The sequence below is a fragment of the Barbatula barbatula genome, assembly GCF_947034865.1.
Source record: "Barbatula barbatula genome assembly, chromosome: 5".
Lineage (NCBI taxonomy): Eukaryota > Metazoa > Chordata > Actinopteri > Cypriniformes > Nemacheilidae > Barbatula > Barbatula barbatula.
Window position 1 is genome coordinate 10,151,984 of NC_136769.1, and position 23,966 is coordinate 10,175,949.

The following is a 23,966-nucleotide window of genomic DNA, read 5'->3' on the forward strand; positions in this document are numbered from 1 at the left end:
GTGAACAATGAAGTTTAACACTTGTTGCAAATATATGGTAGCACTTGCCCTGTAGGTGTTAGCCCTAATTAGGTATTTATAGTAAATGTATATTTCCTGAAAAAAGGTGCAACCAATCTTAGCTCACTGGGAAAGTCTTTGTCACTTATTTCTATGAAGTGTATTTTAACCTGTTGCTAATATCGTCATGAAATGTAGCAAAACCTCATATTTAAATATAGATGACAGCTTGCACCGTGCCTTTCACGCCCACTCATGCTTTTTCTAACTTGAATTACTCCCGTTTAAGATAGCAGGTCTTTAATTTGCTCTAATACAGTACTCAAACATATATGTATTGATCTTGTTGTTTTATCCAGGAAGTAAACACTAATTGTTTATAATTTAATTCTTGCGGAAGATCGTGTCGTTTCATCCTCTGCAACTCGTCGAGCTCGAGCTGACGCGCATTTGAGTTTCGAGTCTTATGGGACAGAACCACCACACAGACGAACGACTGTTCTTCAAATACAACGAGACCACTTTATCTGTAGTAGATCTACGTGTAAAAACGGGAAACGGTACTAGATATATGTTTCTAAAACTATTTCGCTTATGGCAAATCGGGATAAGAACAAAAAGACGCTTCTAGAATTGGCAAAGCTTCCAGGGAACAGCAACTGTGCGGATTGCGGAGCGCCAGGTGAGTGCAGTCACTTCTGTTGTCAGCAACATCCGCTGTAAATACGCTTTTCTTTACTTTAGTTGCGAAATGGTGCAACGTGAAAGCCTCCTTCTATGAATTGTGTGATCACTAAACCATGGTCTTTAGTCTGTCATCTTACTAAACATTGATGGGAGAATCATACTTCATATATAATTATATGTAACTTGTGACATAGCCTGGCTATTTGTTATGAGGTCGTAGTAACTGTAAAACAAGTCAGCCATCAATGGGAGTTTTTTTAGACGAACTTTCGACCACACTTGTAACTTAAAATACTCGTTTTTCGTTATTCCTTTAATACATTTAGAGTTAATGCTACAACATTTCTACCAGATTATTACTACAAGTACAGTGATAAGAAAGAAAACATGATATAAAGTTTCAGCAATTACATATTGATTTTATGGCATATCTGTAAACAGGGATGTAAAAAGATCCTACTGTAAAATTTGCATTTCAATTAATTCATTATGAGACTCAAATAGGGTTATTATATATCTATACTGCTCACTTGCACACCAGGAATATTTAACTGAATGCTCATTTGCACTAATGGACCAATTCCATTACTGCATTAACTAATCTACTGTACGGTAACACTATTAACTGCATCTACTCATCTATTGCACTGTAACTTCAATAACTGTATTAACTAATCTACTGCTCTGTAACCTATAAACTGCATTAACTCATTTTCTGGACTGCAACCCATTAACTCGTATACTCCACCGTAACTTTAATAACTGCATTAACTCGTCCACTGCACTGTAACTTCAACAACTGCATTAACTCACCTATTGCACTGCAACTTTAATAGCCAATGTCAATAATTTATGCATACCTAAGTCACTTGCACTATTTTAGTCTAAATTATTATCTGTTCATATCCACCTGTACATTAATGTTCATAGTATATAGCCATCTGTATATATTGTTCATAGTATATAACTACTGTCAAATTTTCATAGAACATTCCTACTGCAAAATATTTTTATAGTCCATGCCCACTGTATTATATTCTCCCATATTGTATTCTGTATTTATTCTAACTGTATATCCTGCACTTGCTAACTGCACTTCTGGTTAGACCTAAACTACATTTCGTTACACTGTACTTGTATATGTGTAATGACAATAAAGTTGAATCTAATCTAATCTAATCTGATTCAGATGGAGTTTACATTTGTAAATTGTACATTTCTTTGTCCCTGTTACCATTTTAAGATCCAGACTGGGCTTCATATACACTGGGAATATTTGTGTGTCTGAATTGTTCAGGTACTCATCGCAATCTTCCTAGTGTGAGTCGTATCAAGTCCATACGCTTAGACTTCTGGGATGATGAGCTTGTGGAGGTATGGGCATATTGAATGATTTATGATTAATTAGAACGATTAACTCATGGGTATGATTCCTAATCTCTCTTTGTTTGCTCCTTGTGTAAATTCATGAGAAGGTCATGAAGGCCAATGGAAACAGTGCTGGCAAAAACATCTATGAGAAATTTGTCCCTGTCTTTTATTATCAACCCCGGACAGGAGATTGCGAGTAAGTAGTCCAGCCTCTTCTGCACATTGAACATTTAAACCAAATGATTTCACAACAGAAACACTTACATAATACTACTTTTGTAACATAATGGAGCAGATCTATGTTTTGGGAAGTTTGAAAAAAAGGGCTGATCCAGCAAACATCTTACTGGCAGTGAAAATAGCTATGTGCCATTGTTGGTCACTGTAAGAGGAACTACTGATTCAACCAAAGGGCTTTCTGGTATTGAAGGCATCGACCTTTAATTCTCTGCATTGTCCTATTGTGTGGCATGTGCATCAGTTGACTGTTTTGCTAAACCTATCCGTTGTACACTGTAAAAAATCCAACTTGCAAAGTGTTCTCTCTACAAAGATAAATAAGTATTGTATATAGATTTTTTTGTTAAAGTGGTCAAATTATTGTTTTGCGTATACTGAACCAAATTAGCTTTAAGATTATTTTGTTGACTGGATTCTCAAATTTTTGGAATGTGTCAGAAAGTTTGCCTAACTTAAAAAAACTGAGTATTCTGAACAAACAATATTGCAAGAGTTTGAAAGGTCCCAAGATGTATTGCAACATGTTCAATTCTGTGTTTCTTGTTTGTTTTTCTTTTAAAGATTAGTATTTTAGTTCTTGCTGGCTTAATTTATGCTTAAATATTATTTTTACTGTTAGTTATCTTTTGTGTTTAGAGTTTTATCAGTGAATGGTGGTTTTTGATTGTTACGATGGTTGAGGTTAGTTTGTTTAATGTTGAGGTGTACAACATAAACTGTCACACGGGTACTTAATCAAAGTTTTGTCCTGTTTGAGGCTGAAGACATGTGCAAGTAAAAGACAAATATATTTATTTATTTTTAAATAAACAATCTGTTCCTTATTTATGCTCGGTCAAAACAAAAACAAAAAATATTTGGTTCTGTTGTTCATTAGGTAAACTTTTAACAACTTGATTTATTAACAAAATATTTTGAGTTGTGTGGACTTCATACAACATTTGTTGAGAAAACACGTTTTGTCAACTTTCTTTTTTACTATGTACCTTCCATCCATTTTCCAAGCTTGCACATTAAAGGCCTGAATCCTCAAGCACATATTTTGAACTCTGCCGAATTTGCTGTGTGATGAACCTTGTTTTTAGTCAATATTTATTGCTTTCTGTGTGCATGTAGGGTACTAAAAGAACAATGGATTCGGACCAAATACGAAAGAATGGAGTTTGCAGAGCAAAACAAAGAAAGACCCTACACAGCAGGTAGTCCAGTTTTATTTTTCGATAAATGCCCTGCAATCAAACCCATGACCTTTGCACGGCTAGCGTAATTCTGAAATAACCCACTTACAAACTCTATCAACTCCATCAGAACTAACTTTTGTTTATGGCCTTTGTAAATGTTCTTCTGAAAAATTGTAATGACAATAAGAATCTTTCCATAACATAATTTTGCCTGATTGTAGGTGTATATAAGTGCATGTTGTGGAAGAAAGGGAAGGATAACAGACAGTTTCTTGAGAGGAAGTTTGTTCTTTCTGTGCACGATTTTACCCTGAAGTACTACAAGGATGATGTAAGGAGAAAATCTTTTCTGGAGCATCTTTAAATAATACAACAATTAATAAAATAATGTAATAAATGTTTAGGTGCACAGCTAAACAGTATCTAGAATGTCATTTAGTATCTCTGCTTTTCAGGAATCTAAAGGGCCAAAGGCCATCATCTCTGTGAAGGACCTCAATGCAACATTCCAGCCTGTGAAGATAGGACATGCTCATGGCCTTCAAATCACCTACTGTGTGGATGATCATACCCGAAATCTTTTTGTTTACCATAAAAATGGACAGGTGAACACCTTTAGTCCATTATGGTTGTTGTCTAAGCATTGGGCACTTTTTAATTTTTCAGTTACAGTTTTCTAAAAGTTATTTGTTTTTGTAATTCTTTCATTTCAGGATATTGTCAATTGGTTTAATGCAATTAGAGCTATTCGCCACACCTACCTGAAAACGGCCTTTCCTACAGCTAGTGATGAAGATGCAAGTACATTTTGTGTTACTGTCTTTTCATTAATATAACTCCCTCTCAATGCTTACAATCCAAATGTTGAATATGATTATCTTGTGAAAAAGCTTCTTCTCCAGTTGTAAACGTGCCTACATTGCCATATAAAAAGGAAGTTCAACAAGTTTCCCCTTTTCCAAGTGCTTTTACTTCCTAAAACCATAAACAGCTTATGGCCTCTCTGCCCTCACATTTTAAAACATAAAGGATACACCACAACATGTTTTGTGACTTTCTGAATTCTATAACCTAGAAAACATTTGTTTTAGTGGTTAGGTATGTGCAGCTTTCTGTTCAAAGTTCTAGGACTACACTGTACTGTCCATGGTGTACAACCACTGACCTTTACTTCAAAATACTAAAACTTATACAAATATACAACTTAAACAAAATGTGTCAGAGTATTAAATTCTTTGTTCTTTTGTTAACTGCAAGATCCTTTAACAATGTTTTGATGTTTTAAGCTAAAACCATGGATCACCAGAAACTATCTAAAAGAGGGTTACATGGAAAAAACTGGCCCACTGGTATGAGTTTTCTAATACAAATTGCAACATTTCTCTTAAACATTTATGTCTAAAACTGTTCTTTTATGTTTTACTTTACTGGTTTAGCTCTAATAAAAAAATAATACTACAATTCTAACATATTTACATATTTATATTTTTGAGACCCCTGTGTAGTTCTGTAAATTTCCTTCTGTTTATGTGTATTATTTTACACTTAAAAATAGATAAGAAATATAAATGACACTGACTCTTTGTGTGTTTTAATATGTTAAACAGCAACGAGAGCCATTCAAGAAAAGATGGTTTGTCTTGGATTACCTGGACAGAAAGCTACTCTATTTTAAAACACAGCTGGTATGAATTGAAAAGATCTGCCTTAAAACTGTGTAATACATTTGGGTTTATATATATCTTTGACCGGTTTGTTTCCTTTCCAAAGGATGCTGTTGATCTTGGGGTTGTTTTCATTGGCTCAGAGCATCATGGGTATTCAGTGAGAGAGTGTGTGCCTAAAGGGACGAGAGGCAACAAATGGAAATATGGGGTAATTGTGGAGACGCCAGATCGACAATTCGTCTTTATGTGTGAGCAAGAGCGCGAACAAAAGGAGTGGGTGGAGGCCTTGAAAAAAGTCATTTCGAAATCCATGCTGCCACAGGATTACACCAGTAAGATTCTGCATCAGATCTAATAATCAAATACAACAGAAGACTGTAAAACTTGGTTGAATAAAAAACTAACACTCTTTTACAACACCACTTTTCAGCTGAAGCCAATATCCGGAGAAGGAGATGAATTTGAAGATGAATGCGACTCGATTGATTGATCTTGGATGGACCCAGACATCATTTAATCAAAGGGAACCTTGGGCAGAATATGACTGCTATTTTTTGGATAACAAATCAAAAGCAACAGATAATCAGAGAAGATAACAGTGGGATTTGAGGACGAACAGGTGGTTGATTCTGCTTGATGAGGTGCACTTCTGTCCGAAGATGGATGTTGGCTCTTGATACAATGAGGGAACCTGAAAGAAGCTATGACATCTTGGGCCCATGACATCTAAACCTGTGAGAGAGTGATAAAGACTGATAAAGACTCGCTGAGATTGAACTGTACTGTGTCTTATCGATACACAGAATGAAAGTTCATAAACAAGGATTGTTGTGCATTTCCTGGTAAAGGAGAAAGGAAGAACGTGTAAGAGTTTTGGAAATTATACTTATGAACACATGGGTTTATAACTCACATGTGTCTAAGTTTGGCTGTTTTTTTGTCTAATTTATAGTCATTTTGCTCAATAAAGATTGACTATTTAAATTAAAAAGGTAAATATTTTAATGATTTATTAAATGAACATAATAAATGGTTCATTCATATAACATATAAATATTTAACTGTATACTAATAATCTATACATAATGCGTTCTGTTTTAATAAGGTACAGATTCTGTTTATATATGTGGAAATATTTTTTATGTTTTATTATTTGTTAATATTTTAAACTTCAAAATAGATAAGAAATATAAATGACACAGACTCTTTGTGTGTTTTAATATGTTGAACAGCAACGAGAGCCATTCAAGAAAAGATGGTTTGTCCTGGATTAAAATATTTGTATTGTAAATTTCAAATTACATAAAGTATATAAACAAGTTACAACCCGATTTACAGAAATATTGGGCCGTTTTTTAAATTTGAATAAATTGAAAACGAAAAGACTTTCAGATCACACGAAACAATATTTTATTCACAATAGAACTTAAAGAGAACAAATGTTTAAACTGAGACATTTTCCAATGTTATGCACAAAATTAGTTCATTTCAAATTTAATGCCTGCTACAAGTATCAAAAATGTTGAGACGGGAGCAGTAAAGGGCTGAAAAAGCCAGACAGTTTGAAAAGATTCAGATGGGAAAACATCTAACAACTCGTTTGTAACATTATTTTAAAAGTCTTGGAGGCAGAGTTTGTGGAATATTTTAAAAACAACGTTCCTTAACGTCTTTTGAGACAGCTTTGCAAATCTCATCATCTACAGCTGTGGTTCTCAGACTGGGGGCCCCAAGATGTCTTCAGGGGACCACAGATTTTGTGGCATTTTATGAATTATAGAAACGTAAATATAAGTAAATATAAAACATTAAAAATAAGACCAGCAAACAAATAATGTATGTTCCAGCATTATATAAATGAATATGTTTGTGGTTTTATCAAAATTCTAAGTTTAAGATTATAAATCTTTATTTGGGGGACACAAAGCAATGCACTACACAGAGGGGGCCTTATATTTTTTAAGGTCCTTGTGTATTTCAGCAGGACAACGCAAAACCAGATTCTGCCTGCAGTCCAGATCTTTCAGCTAAAGAGAAGATTTGGTGAATCATTAAATGAAACACGTCAAAGACGACCACAAACTCTTCAGCAGCTGGAAACCTATATCAGGCAAGAATGGGACCAAATCCAAATTCATAAACTCGATGCCCAGACGTCTTCAAAATGTTTTGAAAAGAAGAGAAGATGCTACACAATGATAAACATGCCCCGTCCCAACTTTCTTGAGACCTGTAGCAGGCACAAATGTTGAAATGCTCATGCTCATTTTGTGTATAACATTTTTTTATTTCTCAGTTTAAAAATGTGTTATGTTCTATTGTGAATAAAATATAGGCTCATGTGATTTGAAAGTCTTTTAGTTTTCATTTGATTCAAATTTAAAAAACGTCTCAACATTTCTGGAATTCGGGGTAGTGATTAATTTCTCCAGATGCCATTCTTTTACGAAAGAAGTCTGTAGTAGCAGCCTATTATGCCAATGGTGTTAACCTTAAATGATTCATGTTTAATTCTTATAGTTATAAAAAAAACGCTTCAAAAGCAGCAAAACTGGCTCAACTAAGAAATGAAATATTACAAGGCCAAATTTTATAATTACAATCTAATCCAAGATACAGAAGGTAATGGGTGCGTCATTTGTCTCCAGTCCTACAGGCGGCGGTATGGCGCCATTAACACATGCGGTAAACACAAGATGTCAAGCGCGAGGAGATTCGAGATTGTCCATCGCCGCGCTCCGTAGTTACCGGTTATTGGAGGTCAGCCGCCCCTGGCGTGCACTGGAAATGTAAACTCAGAAATGTCATGAACGGAATCTGAGGAGACCGAGCGGCACTTTGATCTATATGGAATCTGTTTGTTTGAATGGCATAATTCACATTTCTTGGTGAACTGGCGCGATTTTTCTGATTGAGACAGACTGAAGTTTCTCCGTCCGTTTTGCCCTACACAGCGCGCCAATAGTGCGCAGGCCTGCCCTGTTACATACATCAGCAACGATTTCAATGACCCAAGGACTGATTCATTTTTTATCCTGAGCAAATTAAACTTGCAACGATGAGAAAGGACGTGAGGATATTACTTGTCGGAGAGCGTAAGTGAATAAATTCACGGATTTCCACTTGGCTGCAGTATGCCTGCCTCTAATTTGTCTAATATTTATTTCTTGTTTATTCATTGATACAAATCTCTTCTACATTAAATGCAAGTAACAAATCGTCCATTTCTATGCAAAGAAATCCATGTATACCCTCAAATTCACTGCACTGTACGCAAAGTCAATCATTATAATCTTCAAGTCTTTGCTTTGGGTGTAACTGAACCAAATAGTATATTAGTTTCGGTTTTAAATAACCGAGCAAATCAAGCCGACATTAAAGGTTTGTCTTAATGTTCACCTCTGTTTATCAGGGTTATTTATAACAGTTTAAGAGAGACTCGCAGGCTTCCATACCGCTGCCAAATATTAGATAGGGCAGCTGAAACTGTACGTGTGACTGGAAACGTACTGCTAACTTATTCCTAACCATCAAGCAACTGTCTGTTTATCGTTTTACTCATATTCAATGGCAGCCATTTCAACATATTAAGTGTTGAGGCTCAGATAAGAATACCAACCACTAAATCATAAAACGACTTTACCGAATATTTTGTGTCTTGGTCTGTTTGTGTGGCCACTTAAATCTTTAATCCAGTCCTGTTTCTGAAAATTGCTTGGTTCTATTAATAAGATTAGATCACAGCGGTCACTGTTGATTGCTTTCTCTTCACAGCCAAAGTGGGGAAGACTTCCCTGATCATGTCACTTGTCAGTGAGGAATTCCCTGATGAGGTACGTTTCCCTACCTAATATTTCAACGTGTTTAGTTTTTTCTTTCATGCTTGATTTTCCAATGGCCATGCACTGTGTGATTTCATTGAAGGTTCCGCTCAGAGCCGAAGAGATAACCATTCCTGCTGATGTTACGCCTGAGAGAGTCCCCACTCATATCGTCGACTATTCAGGTAATTATATTTATTCTCTCAGATGAGAGGTGGTTAATATGCAACCCTCACTTGGGCTGATTTACACCAAGTTCTCTTCTTTCCCATTAATGGTGTAATGTTGATTCTACAGAAGCAGAACAGACGGATGAGCAGCTTTACCAAGAAATCTCAAAGGTAGGGGTGGTTTTAGTCTCCATGGTGGTTTAGCTTCATCAATTGCTTTTTATTCATCTCCTTATTTTCTCTGTTCATACAGGCTAATGTTATTTGCATAGTCTATTCAGTTAACAACAAGAAGTCAATCGAGAAGGTAGGTCTTTGTAGATGGTCCTATATACCAGACACAAAGATTGAGTTTGAATGGTGTTCTGATGTATCTTATATTGGCATCCCTGTAGGTGACAAGTCACTGGATTCCCCTCATCAATGAGCGAACGGATAAGGACAGCAGGTGTGTGGCTTCTTGCCAGGCTCAATCAGGCCTTAGGTCTTTAGACTGGAATGTTTTTTAACTTTCCTTATGCATGTTTTATTATAACTACAGTGTAATCTGTTTGTGCAAAATGAAATCTAGTCTATTTATTATATTATTGTATTGGGTATTTATTAGTTATTGAAACTTTCCAACAATAATGTTACAGAGTACCTTTGATTCTGGTTGGGAATAAATCTGACCTGGTGGAGCACAGCAGCATGGAGACCATCCTGCCCATCATGAACCAGTACTCGGAGATTGAGACCTGTGTAGAGGTGAGGAACAATGATGCAGATGGGTGTTGTACATGCCTCTCAGTGCTCCAGTGTCTGAGCATGTGCAGAAGGGTAATAGTACCATGGTGGCAAGTGTCATTACTCAGTGGGTCATGTTTCTATCTACCATTCTTCCTGTACTAGTGCCGTTGCTTTCAGTCTAAAAGGAGAGCGAGATCTTCCACTTCAAGTTGGATGCAAATCAAATCAATCTTGAGTTCACAAACAAGATTAACTTAATGTGCGTTTCTTCAGTCCTGTGAAGTTTAACATGACCAGTTCAGTGTCTAAATGTTAGTTTTGTCACATTTGTAGTGAAAAAGTTACATTTGTTTTTAAATGCAACCCTTATCATACAAGTAACAAGTATCATACAACGATTTGAGTGTGTTAAAGATGTTCAGTTAAGTATGTATTCTGGAAACCTGTTAAATATATATTAGACCAACAGCAGGTATGTTTTATGATGTTAATTTTAAGACTTAATTGTTTCTTAGTGTTCAGCCAAAAACCTGAAGAACATCTCAGAGTTGTTCTACTATGCCCAGAAAGCTGTTCTGCACCCCACTGGACCTCTGTATTCCCCTGAGGAGAAAGAGGTAAGAGATGAAGCTAACATCACCTCGGTTTAACTCGAAAGCTATGCTTTATGGTTGTAACAAGTTTCTTTTTTGTCTTTTCAGATGAAGCCATCTTGCGTCAAAGCACTTACTCGCATTTTCAAAATATCAGATCTGGACAATGATGGTATTCTGAATGACAACGAGCTTAATTTCTTCCAGGTAGCAGCAGCATCTAGTTGTTTTTTTTTCAAATGCTTCCAAAGCAATTTGTTAATAAAGAAAATATGCTCAAACATCATGGGTTCTTCTTCTTTCTAGAGAACATGTTTTAACATCCCCCTGGCACTACAAGCCCTGGAAGATGTGAAGAATGTTGTGCGGAAAAACATGTCAGATGGTGTGAAGGACAACGGCCTCACACTTAAGGGTAAGCACATCACCAAGGCCATTTTTTGTAACTTCGATGCTGTGACTTTGCAACTTCATGAGTGAATTAGGATGGCTTGCATGTGGCTGTGTATGTCTGATTTCTTGTGTGTTCTTTATTTTCCAGGCTTCTTGTTTCTTCATACACTGTTTATTCAGAGAGGAAGGCACGAGACAACGTGGACCGTGCTCAGGCGGTTCGGTTATGATGATGACCTGGAGCTCACGCAAGAATATCTGTTTCCAATGTGAGTCCCAAATCCAAACTGTGTCACATTTGTCACTATTGTGCTGGATTTTTTTGTCAAGAAATATGAGTCCATGGTCTAAAAAAGCAATATTCTAACCAGGTCAATGTGGTGAATCTCTTTTCCTAGGTTAAAAATACCTCCGGACTGCACCACAGAACTGAACCACAACGCCTACCTCTTTCTCCAGAGCGTCTTTGACAAGCATGACAAAGTGAGTTCTTTGGGTTGCCCAAACAGCTGACCGCTGCATAGTTATGTAACTCCAGTCAGTTCATGGTAGTTTGAATAGAGAATTGAACTGTCATTTGTGCAGGTGTTTATTTAGTTACGTAATCTGGGGGTGTGTTTTACAACACCGCCCTGTAGATGAACACATTAGTGTCTGTTCATACAGGGTGTGTTCTTGTGATTAAAATCGGGTATGATTTTGTAATAATAATGGAATAATATAATGTACTAGTAGTTAAAGGGACTGTTCACCCAAAAAATTCTGTCATCATTTACTCACCCTCAAGTTATTCCAAATCTGTTTAAATGTCTTTGTTCTGACGACCCGGATAAATATATATTATGTTTAGGAAAGATCGTGGACACCATTGTAGGAAAAATGACAATTGTAGTCAAAAGTGCCCCAGAACTGTTTGCATTCCTACAATCTTCAAAATGCCTTTTGTGTTCAAAAGAAGAAAGAACTTTATAATGTAATTTTTCCTACTATGGTGGTCAAGCATTCTTCCAAAAATCTTCTCTGATACAATTGTGTTTGTGTTAGGATCGAGACTGTGCCCTGTCTCCAGATGAGCTGAAGGATCTGTTCAAGGTCTTTCCCTACATGCCCTGGGGGCCTGATGTCAACAACACAGTGTGCACCAATGAGCAGGGCTGGATCACTTACCAAGGCTACCTGTCCCAGTGGACGTGAGTACTATATAGAAACAGCAAGGGAAATAATCGTCCATGTGATGTTCAACTGTATGATAAAAGTTTTTTCCTTCTAGCTTAACAACATACCTGGATGTGCAGCGCTGCTTAGAATACCTGGGTTACCTTGGCTACTCTATTATTCAAGAACAGGAGTCACAAGCATCAGCTATGACAGGTGAGAATGTTTTTGCTTTTCTCCATCATGTTCCCGTTGTAATGCACATTAAACGTTATCAACATTCCCTCTTGCAGTCACCAGGAATAAGCGCATTGATCTGCAGAAGAAACAGACGCAGCGCAGTGTGTTCCGCTGCAACGTGCTGGGAGCCCGAGGCAGCGGTAAAAGTGGTTTTCTGCAGGCCTTCCTGGGCAGGAACATGGCGGTGAGCATATTACTTGAATATATTTTTACATGTATGCATTTGACAGATTATCTAAAGCTTGCAGTGGATTCAAATTATACATCCTAACACATGCATACGTGCTTTCCCAGTGCCTTAAGGCTGCTAGTGTTTGTTTTAAAATTTGAAATGTTGATTGAAATCTCTCATTTATGTTCCAGCGTCAAAATAGGATAAGAGAAGACCACAAGTCTTACTATGCCATCAGTACCACCTACGTTTATGGACAAGAAAAGTATTTGCTCGTAAGTCAAAGGCCTTTTGTGTTGTTAGCTAATGTAAAGATGCATTAAAGGGATGGATCACCCAAAAATTTTAATTCTTTCTTCCTTTACTCACCCTTGAGTCTGTACAAACTTCTTATTTCTGATGAACACAGAGAAAGATATTTGGAAGAATGCTTGTAACCAAACAGTTCTTTGCCACCATTGACTATCATAGTAAGATTACTATGTTAGTCAAAAGTGCCCCAGAACGTTTGGTTTCCGCGATTTCTTGAAATATCTTCTTTTGTGCTAGAACAAATAAATGTGGAAAGCAATTTTTCCTACTATGGTAGTGGCCAAGAACTGTCTGGTTACAAGCATTTTTCCATATAAGTTTCTCTGTGTTCATCATAATAAAGAAATGTATACAGATTTGTAACAACAAATTTTCATTTTGGGGTGAACCGTTCCTTTATAGTCTGGCCAATGATGGTAACTGTTCTCTCTCTCTCTCCTCTCAATCTCAGCTTCATGAGGTGCTTCCAGACTTTGAGTTCCTCTCAGAGGCTGATCTGGCATGTGATGTTGTTTGCCTGGTGTATGACATCAGCAATCCGCGCTCTTTTGAGTACTGTGCTAAAGTCTACAAGGTACGAGATTTTTTTTGACGTATTCATTAGTAAGATAGGACTTGCATTCATGTTTGGAAATTGGCATATGAACATCACATTGGTAGACAGTAAAATAATATTTCTGATGTGCTTGTTTAGGGTTTATTTGCTTTTGTATTCATTCACAGAAACACTTAATCGACAGCAAGACACCGTGTGTGATTATTGCTGCTAAATCAGACTTGCACGAAACCCGTCAGTACTACGGCCTGACACCGTTAGATTTCTGCCGGAAACACAAACTTCATCCACCGCAGCTGTTTACCTCTAACACGGCTGATGCGCCCAGCAAAGACATATACACCAAACTTACCACCATGGCCATGTATCCGTGAGTACAACCAGACTTCAGGGCTTTTCACGCTTAAAATAACTAACCCTGGACATTCTAATCCCTGGGTTACCTATTTCACGTTTTAAATTTAGCCTGGGTTAAGAGTGTGTGTGTGTTTGTAGTCTTGTCAGGATTGGACAAATACAGCTCCAGTTTAAATAATTAAAACAGGGTTTAGAACGAAGATAACCCGGGGTTACACACTGTGTGAAAAGCCCTTTTTTGCATAACCAATCTTCTGCTCCTGTTAGATTGTGATTGGCTGTCTCTTTCCCACATTTCGGTCTAGCTGCTGCTGCTATTGTGTTCAATGCAGCAGTTAAGAAATCCGATCACTCCGTTATTTTAAAAAGCAAATAATTTCAAGGTCTTCATTGTAGTAAGAGCAAAACAATTTCAAGTGACCTATATTTTGTATACGGGCTATTGAGGATGTCAACAGTGGATGGGTTCTTTCCTAGGTTTGTGTGTAGAAACATTGGGTTCAGTGGTACCTAGATGAAGCCAAACTTTAGAGCAAGATTTCACATGGTCATCTCTGTGTGTTCCTTTGGTAAATAGGCATTAGTGGTAAACGTACAGTTTGTGGAAATCAATTCTTAGGAAAGAACTGCAAACTTAGTGACATACAAGCTTCCTGTGTTGTGCCAGGTTTTTAGAAATCCTTCCTTTAAATCTTTCCTTTTACGTGTTCTCAATTTCATGTGCTCTTCCTGCTTTTCTCTGTATGTCGGTAAAGTTTTTCCAAAAGAGGCATTTATGAGTACTGTTTCAATCACATATGCAAGCGTTTTCAATGTTACTTGTTGTGCTTACCTTCCTGCACCCCTCCATCTCCAAGCCCATCTTACCCTCACCTGTGAGGAGGGGATGGCAAAACCTTTGGGATCCAGCTCTTGCGGAAATGCGTCACATGACACTGACTCTTCCTGTCTGTGTGTTTCTGCAGCCACGCCAAGTTACGCTGCATGTGCACCTGCAACAGGTGTACCTTTTGCATCTGTCACAACCTCCTCAACTCTGAGCTGGTCCGCTCAGTAAAGGCCAAACTCTACAGTGCTGTTCTGACCAGGTCTCTAAGTATAGCCCTATTACCCCACATTCTCCCTCTCTGCAGGGCATTCTGTAACTTTGGCTTCCTAACATGCCTTTCTTTCCTCTTTACTCGTTGTCCTGGTATGACAGTTTTACGTTGCATATCCACAGAGGGGATGTATCGAAATATTACAGATTTCCTTTGGTGTACATATTTTTCTTTCATGTTACCAGAGATTTTAATATTATCTCAAATTTGTCAATTAACAAAAATATTTGAAAAGGTAAATGTACCATTTGACTGAAAGTTGTATCCACGCAAATCCCAAACATTTGGCGTAATTACAGCTTATATTCATTAATGCTTGCGTTTGAATCTAACATTTGCAATGTCGCAATGCTTGTGCCTCAGTCACTCCATCTCAAATCAATCCAACCAGTCGTACTTTAATCCATTTGGCGCTGACTAAATTCTTCTTTTGTGCTCAAACTTCAACCCTGCCAACTTACTTCAAAGTAGGCTATCTCAGAATCATTCAGTCATGCTTGAAAATGTTTTATTTTATACCTGCATGTTGCTCCTAACACCTGAGCTCTCTTACAGTGGGGGGAATAATTATTTGATCCCCTACTGATTCAGTAAGTTTGCCTGCTCACAAAGAAATAAATGGTCTATCATTTTATGGTAGGTTTATTTTAACTGATAGAGACAGGGTTTTTTTTATTAAAAAAATCAGGGTGGAAAATTTTACAAATTGATTTTGTAAAATTTCAATCCGTGAAATAAGTATTTGATCCCCAAGCAAAACATAACTTTGTACTTACTGGAGAATCCCTTGTTGGCAAGCACAGAGGTCAGACATTTCTGATAGTTGGTCACCAGGTTGTGTCGGGATACATTTGAGTCCACTCCTCTGTAAATCTTTATGGTTTCTTGGCTGTTGCTCAGCAAATTGGAGTTTAAGCCTCTATCACAGATTTTCTATAGGACTAGGGTCTAGAGACTGGTTAGGACATTAAAGGGGCTTCTCATTAAGTCTCCTTTGTCATATTAAAGGCACATCCACGACCCATCTTCAGTGATCTAGTTAAGGGAAGGAGGTTCTTGCCCAATATTTAACAGTACATGGGCACGTCCCTCAGCCCCTCAATGCTGTGAAGTCATCCTGTACCCAAGCAGAGAAAAATCCCTAAAGCATAATGTTTCCAACACTGTGCTGCTCTGTAGGGATGGTGTTCTTGGGGTCATTTCCAAATAATAATAAATAATCTCATCAACAGTTGTCTCCTTCTAACCAAGCTTTTGTCTGTAGCCTAATTAAGGTTTGTGCATGTCTACAATCTTGTCCCTGACATCCTTTGAAACTTATTTGGTCTTGGACCATGGTGGAGGAGATGTTGAAATGAAAGATACAGATTTTGTTGGTTGGCATCATTTATATACATAACAAGCTGATTTAGGAGTACTTTCTTAAAGTGGCAGGACTAATCTGTGGTCCATATAGGCACATAACTAATCTGTGGAGCCAGAATTCTTGCTGCTTGGTAGGGGATGAAATACCTATTTCACTGACTGAAATGCAAATAAATGTATAACCTTTATATATTTTCTCCGGTTTTTTAATATTCTGTTCAGTTAAAATAAACATACTATAAAAATGATAGACCCTTAATTTCTTTGTAAGCTGGCAAATTTACTAAATCAGCAGGGGCTCAAATATTTTCTTTCCTAACTGTATTTACTATCCACTTTTCACTATGAATTTTCTATATTTTTTTAAGGCACCCAAACCTACAACTTGAAATGTAATGTTTTATGTTTAACCCTCTTTTTTTATTGGCCGGTTTGTGGTTATGAGGTGGATATGCAATCAGTAAATCTGCACTAATTTACTCATCCCTGCTTCAGGGACAAATGTGGCCGTAAGGATTATATGACTTCTCCTTTCTGGTTACATTTTTCCCTGAATCTTTTTTTCATAATAAACAGTTTATATTATTCTTGCCCTTAAATCTTAACTTCTAATCCTATTTTTTATCATAATGTAATGAAATGTAAACATCAGAAGAAGAAGAATGCACGGGTGTTTATATTAAACCAACCAGTGACATTAACCTAAAATATCCTGAAATATGCTATTTATTTTGTATACTTTTCAATAATGCATGTCACTTTTTCCTATTTTATATTAAAGTGCATGGATATTTTATTAAATTAAGTTTTATTTTGTAATAAATCTGTTCAGTCTTTGATTTTAATCATGTGAATTAATGTTTTGTTCTGTCCCTCAATAGGTGTTCCTTTTCATTTGTTTGGTTGGCCCTTATTTTCTTTGCTTTGCATCTTTTTACATCATGTTAACAGTCTGGCATGTCTGTCCCTCTATCTGTAACCATCTTATCTTACTACGGGTTAAATTACGTATATGACCTAAATAAGACATATTCCTCACACTAACAGAGACTAACTGGCACTAACCAGTCATATGCAATGATATTACATAAAAGGGGCTTTAATTGTATGGGCTTATGGATTTCTTTGAAGGGCTAACGTGTCCAACCTATTGTTTCTAATAATGCACACGCTTTTCAAAACATTATTGTTTGAGGCTTTGATGGATAGCATTTCATATGATTTGTTCTTTTATATCTGAGTTTAGAGACATTGTCTGTACTGTTTTATATTAAAGTGATAGTTTATATACATTTTAATTGAGTCACCCTCATCTTGATTAAGATTCTACATTGTGTTGAAAAGATGTTAAACAGAATATGATGGACTGACAGCCTCAATCACTATTCACTTTGGTATAGAAAAAAATGTGATCACATGAAGCTCCAGTCAGTCTTTAAAGTCCCAGTGAAATTAAATATTACCATTCCTATTCGTTCATGAAATATTGCAGTGTTTATTGTAAATAGCTTGTCAGTGTAAGTCCTTCTCTTTAAAATTCATGTGCCCTCATAACCTTCAGTTAAAATCTGATAATGCACTTTCGCCCTCAAGTTGGTGATGGGCGGAGCATCCATCAACGCCCACCCTTTCAACTGTCAGTCTCCTCTCAGATCCATATTAAAATGCAACAAATGTTTTAATCCAGCCAATCAAATCACATTAAAAAAACAAGCTACCCCATCATTTAAAAAAATTCTTATTTCACTTGGAAATGCGCCAGTATACGGAAGAAAAAAATCACAACTTCAGTTCACAGAGACTTTGGGGAATTTTGATCGCTTTTCAAAAACATTGTAAATAGCTTTTTTAGGTTATCCTAAAAACAGTGTCATGCCACCAAATTTTAACAAAACCAAAATTTCGCAGAGAATAGCCAGGGTGCAAGATTAATCCACTATTCTGATTTTGTGTTTAAATGCATAATGCATGCAAAATGTTATGAAATGAATTTTTTTGTTATCTCTGTATTCTTTTTAGTGACTTCACACTAAAACCACAGTTGTTTTATCTTATCAGGAAGCCGTTGTGGTGGTGTGTGACAGCGTGTATGTTTACCGCATGTGGTGGGCAGTGGGCTATAGTCGGGTGTTTGGTGTAATTGCCGTGCTGTGTGCATGTGTGTAAGGTTGAGACCCTTTATCTAAGACGTGGGCACGTTTCTATTAGTTGACGAGGAGTCCAGCTTTGTAGAGGACTCGGTCTACATGGAGTCATCTGTTGACCCGTTTGTGTCTGTTTGTGACAGGTAAAGACCCCCCTCCCCAGGTATCTCAAGTGGAAAGTCAAATGCAAAATAACTTGTCTATTGAATCTGTTTGTATGGGTTTTGGTCAAGATGGTACAACAAATGTATTCGCCTCTTATTTTTCTCATCCAAACGTCTGTGTATAGGTGTGTGTTGCCTAGCTAAGACACAAATTCTTCAATATATCCTCAAGTGATTTATTTGTTGGTTTGTAAATGCCATATCACCTTGTTCCTTTTACCAATGTTTAACGCAATGCTCTTACCACTGAGCTACAGGAAAGCGGTGTGTAGTGTTGCAAAATCCGTTTTAAGGCCACTTGTTCTTATATCTTCTTTTTATTCATGACTTGCTCATCAAAGCAATGCGTCTTAAACATGTTCACCATTTTGTTCTTAGGTTGCTCTCTCTGCACATTCCCATGCTGCCCCCTGCTGCCCTATTTCAGTTCACCTACCATTGCACATTATATTATGGGATGTCTAAAAGACAAAAAAATCTTTGTGTGATCTATAAACCTGCACATTTTTAAAAGACTGTCTTTACTCTTGGCAAAGAGGAATGTCATTGTTTTTTTTTTTCACCTCTAATCATATGTTTTATCATATTAACACACCCCATTGTTTTACAGACACATGACCCAAGCTGACCTGAAGAATTCAACATTTTGGTTGAGGGCCAGCGTTGGTGCCACCGTGTTTGCTGTCCTTGGCTTCGCCATGTACAAAGCTCTACTCAAGCAGCGATGAATGACGCAACCAGCATGCTACAACATCCAAGTCCTCCCCTGATAAACGACATTACTCCTTAATTTCCATTTTGAGAAAATACTAAATAGTTATAGTTCGCTACATTTTGTATAGTTTAAAAGACTGCCTTCCGTAAGCCATGTGTCTCCTTCCATGAAGTGTTATAGAAACTCCCCTCATCAGTCATGTGGTAAAACGAGATATTTACCGTCTGACAGGAGATCTGTAACTGGGTCCTCTGCTCTTTGGATAGTTTTTAATTCATGCACAATGATGTCAGGTCAGTATTAGTTGGGTGTGACCTATATTGGAAAGACACAGCAGAAAGGCAGGGTTTACCGATGGTTGAACACTATGTTTATATATGTATATATTAAGATTGCCTGTAGTTAGTACGAAAAATCATATTTGAATTGTGCGCATAGAAATGCAGTCATGCTTGAGAGAGAAGCACTGAAACAATGCAATGTCTCATGTAAAGGTCATTTTCCTCTTACAGCTGTACTAATTTATTAGTCATGTTTTCTTTGCCATTTCGTGAACAAAGGATACTTTTTATGCGATATTTGGTTTTTATTTTGATATTATGGTTTTCCTGTTCACTTTATGAAGATCATGCAGGAGAAACATGCACAATTGAGTTCAGTTCTGTTATATTAAGTTATGTAATGGATGTGCTATCAGACCAATAGGACCTGCTTACTACATTATATGCTAATTATTTCTGCCCATCTAACAATCATGTAGAGACAAGGTCACTAAAACACCGTTTGCTCCAATGTTTCAGCTCATGCATATGTAACTTTCAGTGCAATTGTCCACGTTGAAAGTGTGGAACTGTTGCACTTATGAATTTTCAAACATTTACAATAAATAATGGTGTGAATAAATGTCTCTGTTTTGTGTGACTTGACTCTTGGATATACGTTGTGTATGTAGTGAATAGGATAGAATGTGAGAACTGTAATACAAACACATCCCCCTTAATTTGACATTTATATGATGAAGGACCATTCTTCTTCATTACATTATCAGTCACAAGTGAGGATATGACCGTTTCAGAGGAAGTTGTGATGTTAATTTGTCTATGGTGAAGTGTGAGCACTTTGACATCTGAGCTGAGCATGTCGACTGGAGGGGTTGCGACCCCCATCTGCCAGGGCTTTCTAAGGAAACGCAAGGACAAAATGGTAAATATTGACTCTTTAATGTGAGGCTTGTACAACAAAATGTTTTGGAGGGATAGTTTGCCCACAAATAAAATTGTGTTATTTATTCACCCTCATGGACTTATGTGGAACAACTAAATAAAATATTTTACCTATTTATTGTCTCTGTGGTATAATGTCCTTTCAATGGAAGTCAACCCAAAGTTGTTTGGTGACCAACAACGCTGTCATACAGAAAGTCATACAGGTATGGAATTGCATGAGGGTTAGTAAAGGATGGAAGCATTTATCCTTTTCGTGAACTATCTATTTAAAGTAGTTTGGTAAATAGTATGACAATGCTGTTATTACTCCAGTATTTCATTTTACAGTTCATACATAAACCTTGTTTATTTGGATACGCTTAGGTAATATATCAGCATTAATATCTCTATACATGACTGTTTATTTTTAAAAAGAAGCTTCGGTGGGTGACTTACTGGTTCAGACTTTACAATACGACACTGTTTTTCTACACAAAGAAACATGGAAGTGCCGTAAGTATGTCAGTGTTGAATAATCTGTCATATTAATTAATGATATGAATCAGCTAGTATTGACTTTATTATATTTAGGTATTATAGCTCAAATGATGACAAGGCAGACTAAATGACTTTTGTGTTGAGTCTAAATATACACCCATACAAATAGCTCCTAGTTCAAACAAAAGTTATCTTGTTTCAAAAGCTTTGATTTAGGCTTCAATGAACCATTGTCCTGTTCAATGTGTAGAATGGTTTGTAGTTCCTGGCTGCGTTTCCTTAAAGCATTTTAAGCCTACATTGATCGTAGCTCTATTGGGGACAATGGTTCTAAGATCAACTTATATTTACAATGCTTTTTGGGAAACGCAGCCTTGGTCTTTAAGCTATTGTTTCTTTCCTCCCACAGTTAGATCTCAGGGGACAGTATTACATATATGAGGTAAATGTCATCTGTGATTCATTCGTCTGTCATCTTTGTTATTTTCTGGGCAGATAAGCAATAATAGTCTATTATTGGGAATGTTTCATTGCAGTTTATAGGTTGTTTGTATGTTGTTAAACAGGTGCAGTCTGTACGCGAGGTAAGCGGGACAGAGAATAAGCGCTATCTCTTTGAGATGACAATGAAAAACGGGAAGAAGAAAATGCTGGTGAGTTTCCCAGCCTGACACTTTCATCAATAGATTGACTGTAATTTGTGTTTGAGGATGTGGTCACTGTTTATCTCTAAAGAAGGTTATTTTGTTGAAACTAAAGCCACCACAAGAACAATAAGGAACACACATTGCTCTAATGACAAACCTTTACCTTATGTACATAAAAATGTGGTTGCTTTGTTTTTGTAACTCAATTGTTAGATTCCCACGGAGCACATATGGTAAAATGTATACCTTGAATGCTTTATGAGTCACTTTGCAGAAATGTAAATGCTCTGCAATCTCAATACCAAACACAATCACATGCACTGATTGTATTGGTAAAATCTGTTCTTTTAACAATTTTCACATAAACATGTACACATTTGACATATGCTTTTATATAAAGAGACACACAGTGCTTGAAAAATGACCTTGGCGGTGTTAGCAACATGTTCTACAGATTGAGATCAATATAAAAACTCTATGTGAATGTTTAAACAGGCTGCAGATACAGGTGACGTTAGACAGATATGGATGAACCAGTTGTGGAAAGCCATGATGCTCAACGGGCCAGATAGAACCAGACCTGTACCTGACGGGTAGTGCTTTCCTGCAAAACAATTATTTTCAATAATGGTTTTTACGTGATATATAATGTTTTAAATGATGTGTTTGTGTGTGTAATTGAGATCAGGGAGCAACCTTGCCTGTCTGAAGACATTTATGCAAGAGACAACGAATGTCTCTCTGTTGATCGAGAGTCATTCCATTCCTTTAGAAGTAGTAAGTATTCATCGTTCCACTTGGTTTAGGTTCTGAACAGTGATGCCATAATAACCATTTTGGTCCCCATTTTTATAATCTTAAGAACTTTTTGTGTCATGGAAATCAAGTTAATACAATAATGGTAATTTTGGTAGTCAAAATGGTTCTTCTTTGGCATTTTGATTCATGATGCAGCTTTTTTTGTGAGTAGTGATATGTAATTTGTTTAAATAAATTCACAATATTTTCTGTTGATAATAAATGAAGTCAAGCAAAAAATATTTTTCAGATACCTATGAATTCCATTGATATGTTCTCAATGAAACATTTATGGATATATTTCTCTCTGGGTTCTTCTCAGATGCTGGTGACAGACAAAGTCTGCACACTGACAATGAAATGGAGATGAGCACTGAAGAGATTTTACTGACAGACTATGACATTCTCCCAACTCAAAAATGTCTGTATATTTTTTCATCGTTGAGAATATTAACAGCTACATTTGATTTGATTTGCCTTTGATGATGATTTATTATTGAACGGTTCCAGATTCTGACAAAACCCTCTGTAACACCTACCCTAGTAACTGGCATAAGGAAGAACACGGTTAGTCTCCACCTCTCTTTTTACTATGCCACTTTGTATTGTGCACTATTACTTAGTCTGTAAACTATCATATATCAGCCCTGTGTGCTGTCATTGTTCTCCATTTACAGAGGCAATTGAAATCATATACGATGTTCCGAACGCATTGATTAGGAAAAAGTCAGAACAAACAGTTGGTAAGCTGCTGGAAATCGTAGGAAGACTGTGTTGTTTGTGTTCTCCCAACGGTCCCATGGTATACCTCTAACTACAAAACTGTAATATTTTTTTTGTGTTATTTTGTTCCATAGAATGCCCTGGAAGATCAAGCAAATAGATAAGCCTACTGAATGAAAACCAATCAAACTAACCACATAATCTGTTTGCCATTTTAGAATGTCACAGCAGTAATGTAAGGCCTGACAGTGGAGGTCTTCTCGATGACATGATAGCTTCTCTGGGCAGTGAATCTGCTGCCTGGGTCAAAACTGCTCCTCTGTGATTCATTTGTAAACTTCATGAGCCACTTTGGGCAAGATGGGGATAACATCAATGTCTGTAAATTTCAGTATTATGTGCTGTTTTAAAGGTTCTCTTTGTACTAATGTACTAATAAAAAAAAATTAAATGAAACAACTCAAACATAAACTGTTCAAACCACTCATTCATAGTTTTATAAGACTTAATCATGGCCATTTGAAAACATGTAAAAAAAGACAAACTAATACTATTTCTGACTAAGCAGTTCAGTGCAGTATTATGTTTATTGAAATTATTACTATTATTACTTCTACACAGTTGTGCTGAATAAATGAGATCGAGATTATAGTTTAAACACATACATTTATTAAATGACAAAGTACCAAACCTCCAACCTCACATCACCACAGCATTCTCCACCACAGCACAAAGCACTTGATTTAAACACCACAACACAAACATTTCTGAATCCTGCAACCCCATTAGTATTTAACTTCAACATATTTAATGACAAACAAATGCAGGGGCATAGCAAGCTTTTCAAAAGTGAGGGGGATGGGTGTGATTTGTTTATTAACAGAAACAAAACGATGGATACAACGACAGAGGGGTACAAAATGTAACACAAGATATAAAAAGCTTCCGATTTACATGAGTGAT

General features: G+C 36.7%; 3 protein-coding genes across 6 annotated transcripts; all 3 read left to right on the forward strand.

Annotated features, from left to right (window-relative positions):
• Window positions 1–251: 251 nt before the first annotated feature.
• On the forward strand, window positions 252–7,490 carry adap2 (ArfGAP with dual PH domains 2). 2 transcript variants are annotated; one of them, XM_079455548.1, is made up of 11 exons: window positions 252–682; window positions 1,931–2,061; window positions 2,163–2,254; window positions 3,415–3,497; window positions 3,701–3,810; window positions 3,935–4,084; window positions 4,193–4,276; window positions 4,766–4,828; window positions 5,087–5,164; window positions 5,250–5,478; window positions 5,577–7,490. In XM_079455548.1, the coding sequence occupies exons 1-11, from the start codon at window positions 595–597 to the stop codon at window positions 5,603–5,605; spliced, it is 1,137 nt and encodes a 378-aa protein (XP_079311674.1). In that variant the 5' UTR covers window positions 252–594; the 3' UTR covers window positions 5,606–7,490. The 2 variants fall into 2 exon arrangements, with proteins under 2 accessions (XP_079311674.1, XP_079311675.1); XM_079455549.1 differs by having other exon boundaries at window positions 454–682; window positions 1,985–2,061; window positions 5,577–6,476.
• A 276-nt stretch (window positions 7,491–7,766) lies between these two features.
• rhot1a (ras homolog family member T1a) lies at window positions 7,767–20,471 on the forward strand. Of its 3 annotated transcripts, none has more exons than XM_079457576.1 (20): window positions 7,767–8,241; window positions 8,921–8,979; window positions 9,071–9,152; window positions 9,265–9,308; window positions 9,391–9,444; window positions 9,533–9,585; window positions 9,776–9,884; window positions 10,382–10,483; window positions 10,568–10,666; window positions 10,766–10,874; window positions 11,001–11,121; window positions 11,251–11,335; window positions 11,897–12,042; window positions 12,123–12,223; window positions 12,301–12,431; window positions 12,611–12,694; window positions 13,183–13,305; window positions 13,455–13,657; window positions 14,610–14,732; window positions 19,028–20,039. In XM_079457576.1, exons 1-20 carry the CDS (start codon window positions 8,205–8,207, stop codon window positions 19,143–19,145), a joined length of 1,983 nt encoding a protein of 660 aa, XP_079313702.1. In that variant the 5' UTR covers window positions 7,767–8,204; the 3' UTR covers window positions 19,146–20,039. The 3 variants fall into 3 exon arrangements, with proteins under 3 accessions (XP_079313702.1, XP_079313704.1, XP_079313703.1); XM_079457577.1 differs by lacking the exon at window positions 19,028–20,039 and adding an exon at window positions 16,991–17,201 and having other exon boundaries at window positions 7,893–8,241; XM_079457578.1 differs by lacking the exon at window positions 14,610–14,732 and having other exon boundaries at window positions 7,854–8,241; window positions 19,028–20,471.
• Window positions 20,249–23,437, forward strand: LOC306894786 (uncharacterized protein). Its single transcript, XM_079457579.1, has 11 exons — window positions 20,249–20,335; window positions 20,508–20,561; window positions 20,773–20,850; window positions 21,245–21,277; window positions 21,402–21,488; window positions 21,978–22,075; window positions 22,171–22,259; window positions 22,603–22,701; window positions 22,791–22,847; window positions 22,958–23,023; window positions 23,222–23,437. The coding sequence occupies exons 1-11, from the start codon at window positions 20,270–20,272 to the stop codon at window positions 23,326–23,328; spliced, it is 834 nt and encodes a 277-aa protein (XP_079313705.1). The 5' UTR covers window positions 20,249–20,269; the 3' UTR covers window positions 23,329–23,437.
• Window positions 23,438–23,966: the final 529 nt, after the last annotated feature.

Bases quoted from the DNA above. Each gene is read 5' to 3' on its own strand.
- adap2 (XM_079455548.1), top strand. From the start codon at position 595: ATGGCAAATCGGGATAAGAACAAAAAGACGCTTCTAGAATTGGCAAAG. The intron at 683-1,930 runs GTGAGTGCAGTC...TACCATTTTAAG, and splicing joins TGCGGATTGCGGAGCGCCAG to ATCCAGACTGGGCTTCATAT. The intron at 2,255-3,414 runs GTAAGTAGTCCA...GTGTGCATGTAG, and splicing joins CCCCGGACAGGAGATTGCGA to GGTACTAAAAGAACAATGGA.
- rhot1a (XM_079457576.1), top strand. From the start codon at position 8,205: ATGAGAAAGGACGTGAGGATATTACTTGTCGGAGAGC. The intron at 12,224-12,300 runs GTGAGAATGTTT...TCCCTCTTGCAG, and splicing joins ACAAGCATCAGCTATGACAG to TCACCAGGAATAAGCGCATT. The intron at 13,306-13,454 runs GTACGAGATTTT...ATTCATTCACAG, and splicing joins ACTGTGCTAAAGTCTACAAG to AAACACTTAATCGACAGCAA.
- LOC306894786 (XM_079457579.1), top strand. From the start codon at position 20,270: ATGTCGACTGGAGGGGTTGCGACCCCCATCTGCCAGGGCTTTCTAAGG. The intron at 22,702-22,790 runs GTCTGTATATTT...GAACGGTTCCAG, and splicing joins CATTCTCCCAACTCAAAAAT to ATTCTGACAAAACCCTCTGT. The intron at 23,024-23,221 runs GTAAGCTGCTGG...TTGCCATTTTAG, and splicing joins AAAGTCAGAACAAACAGTTG to AATGTCACAGCAGTAATGTA.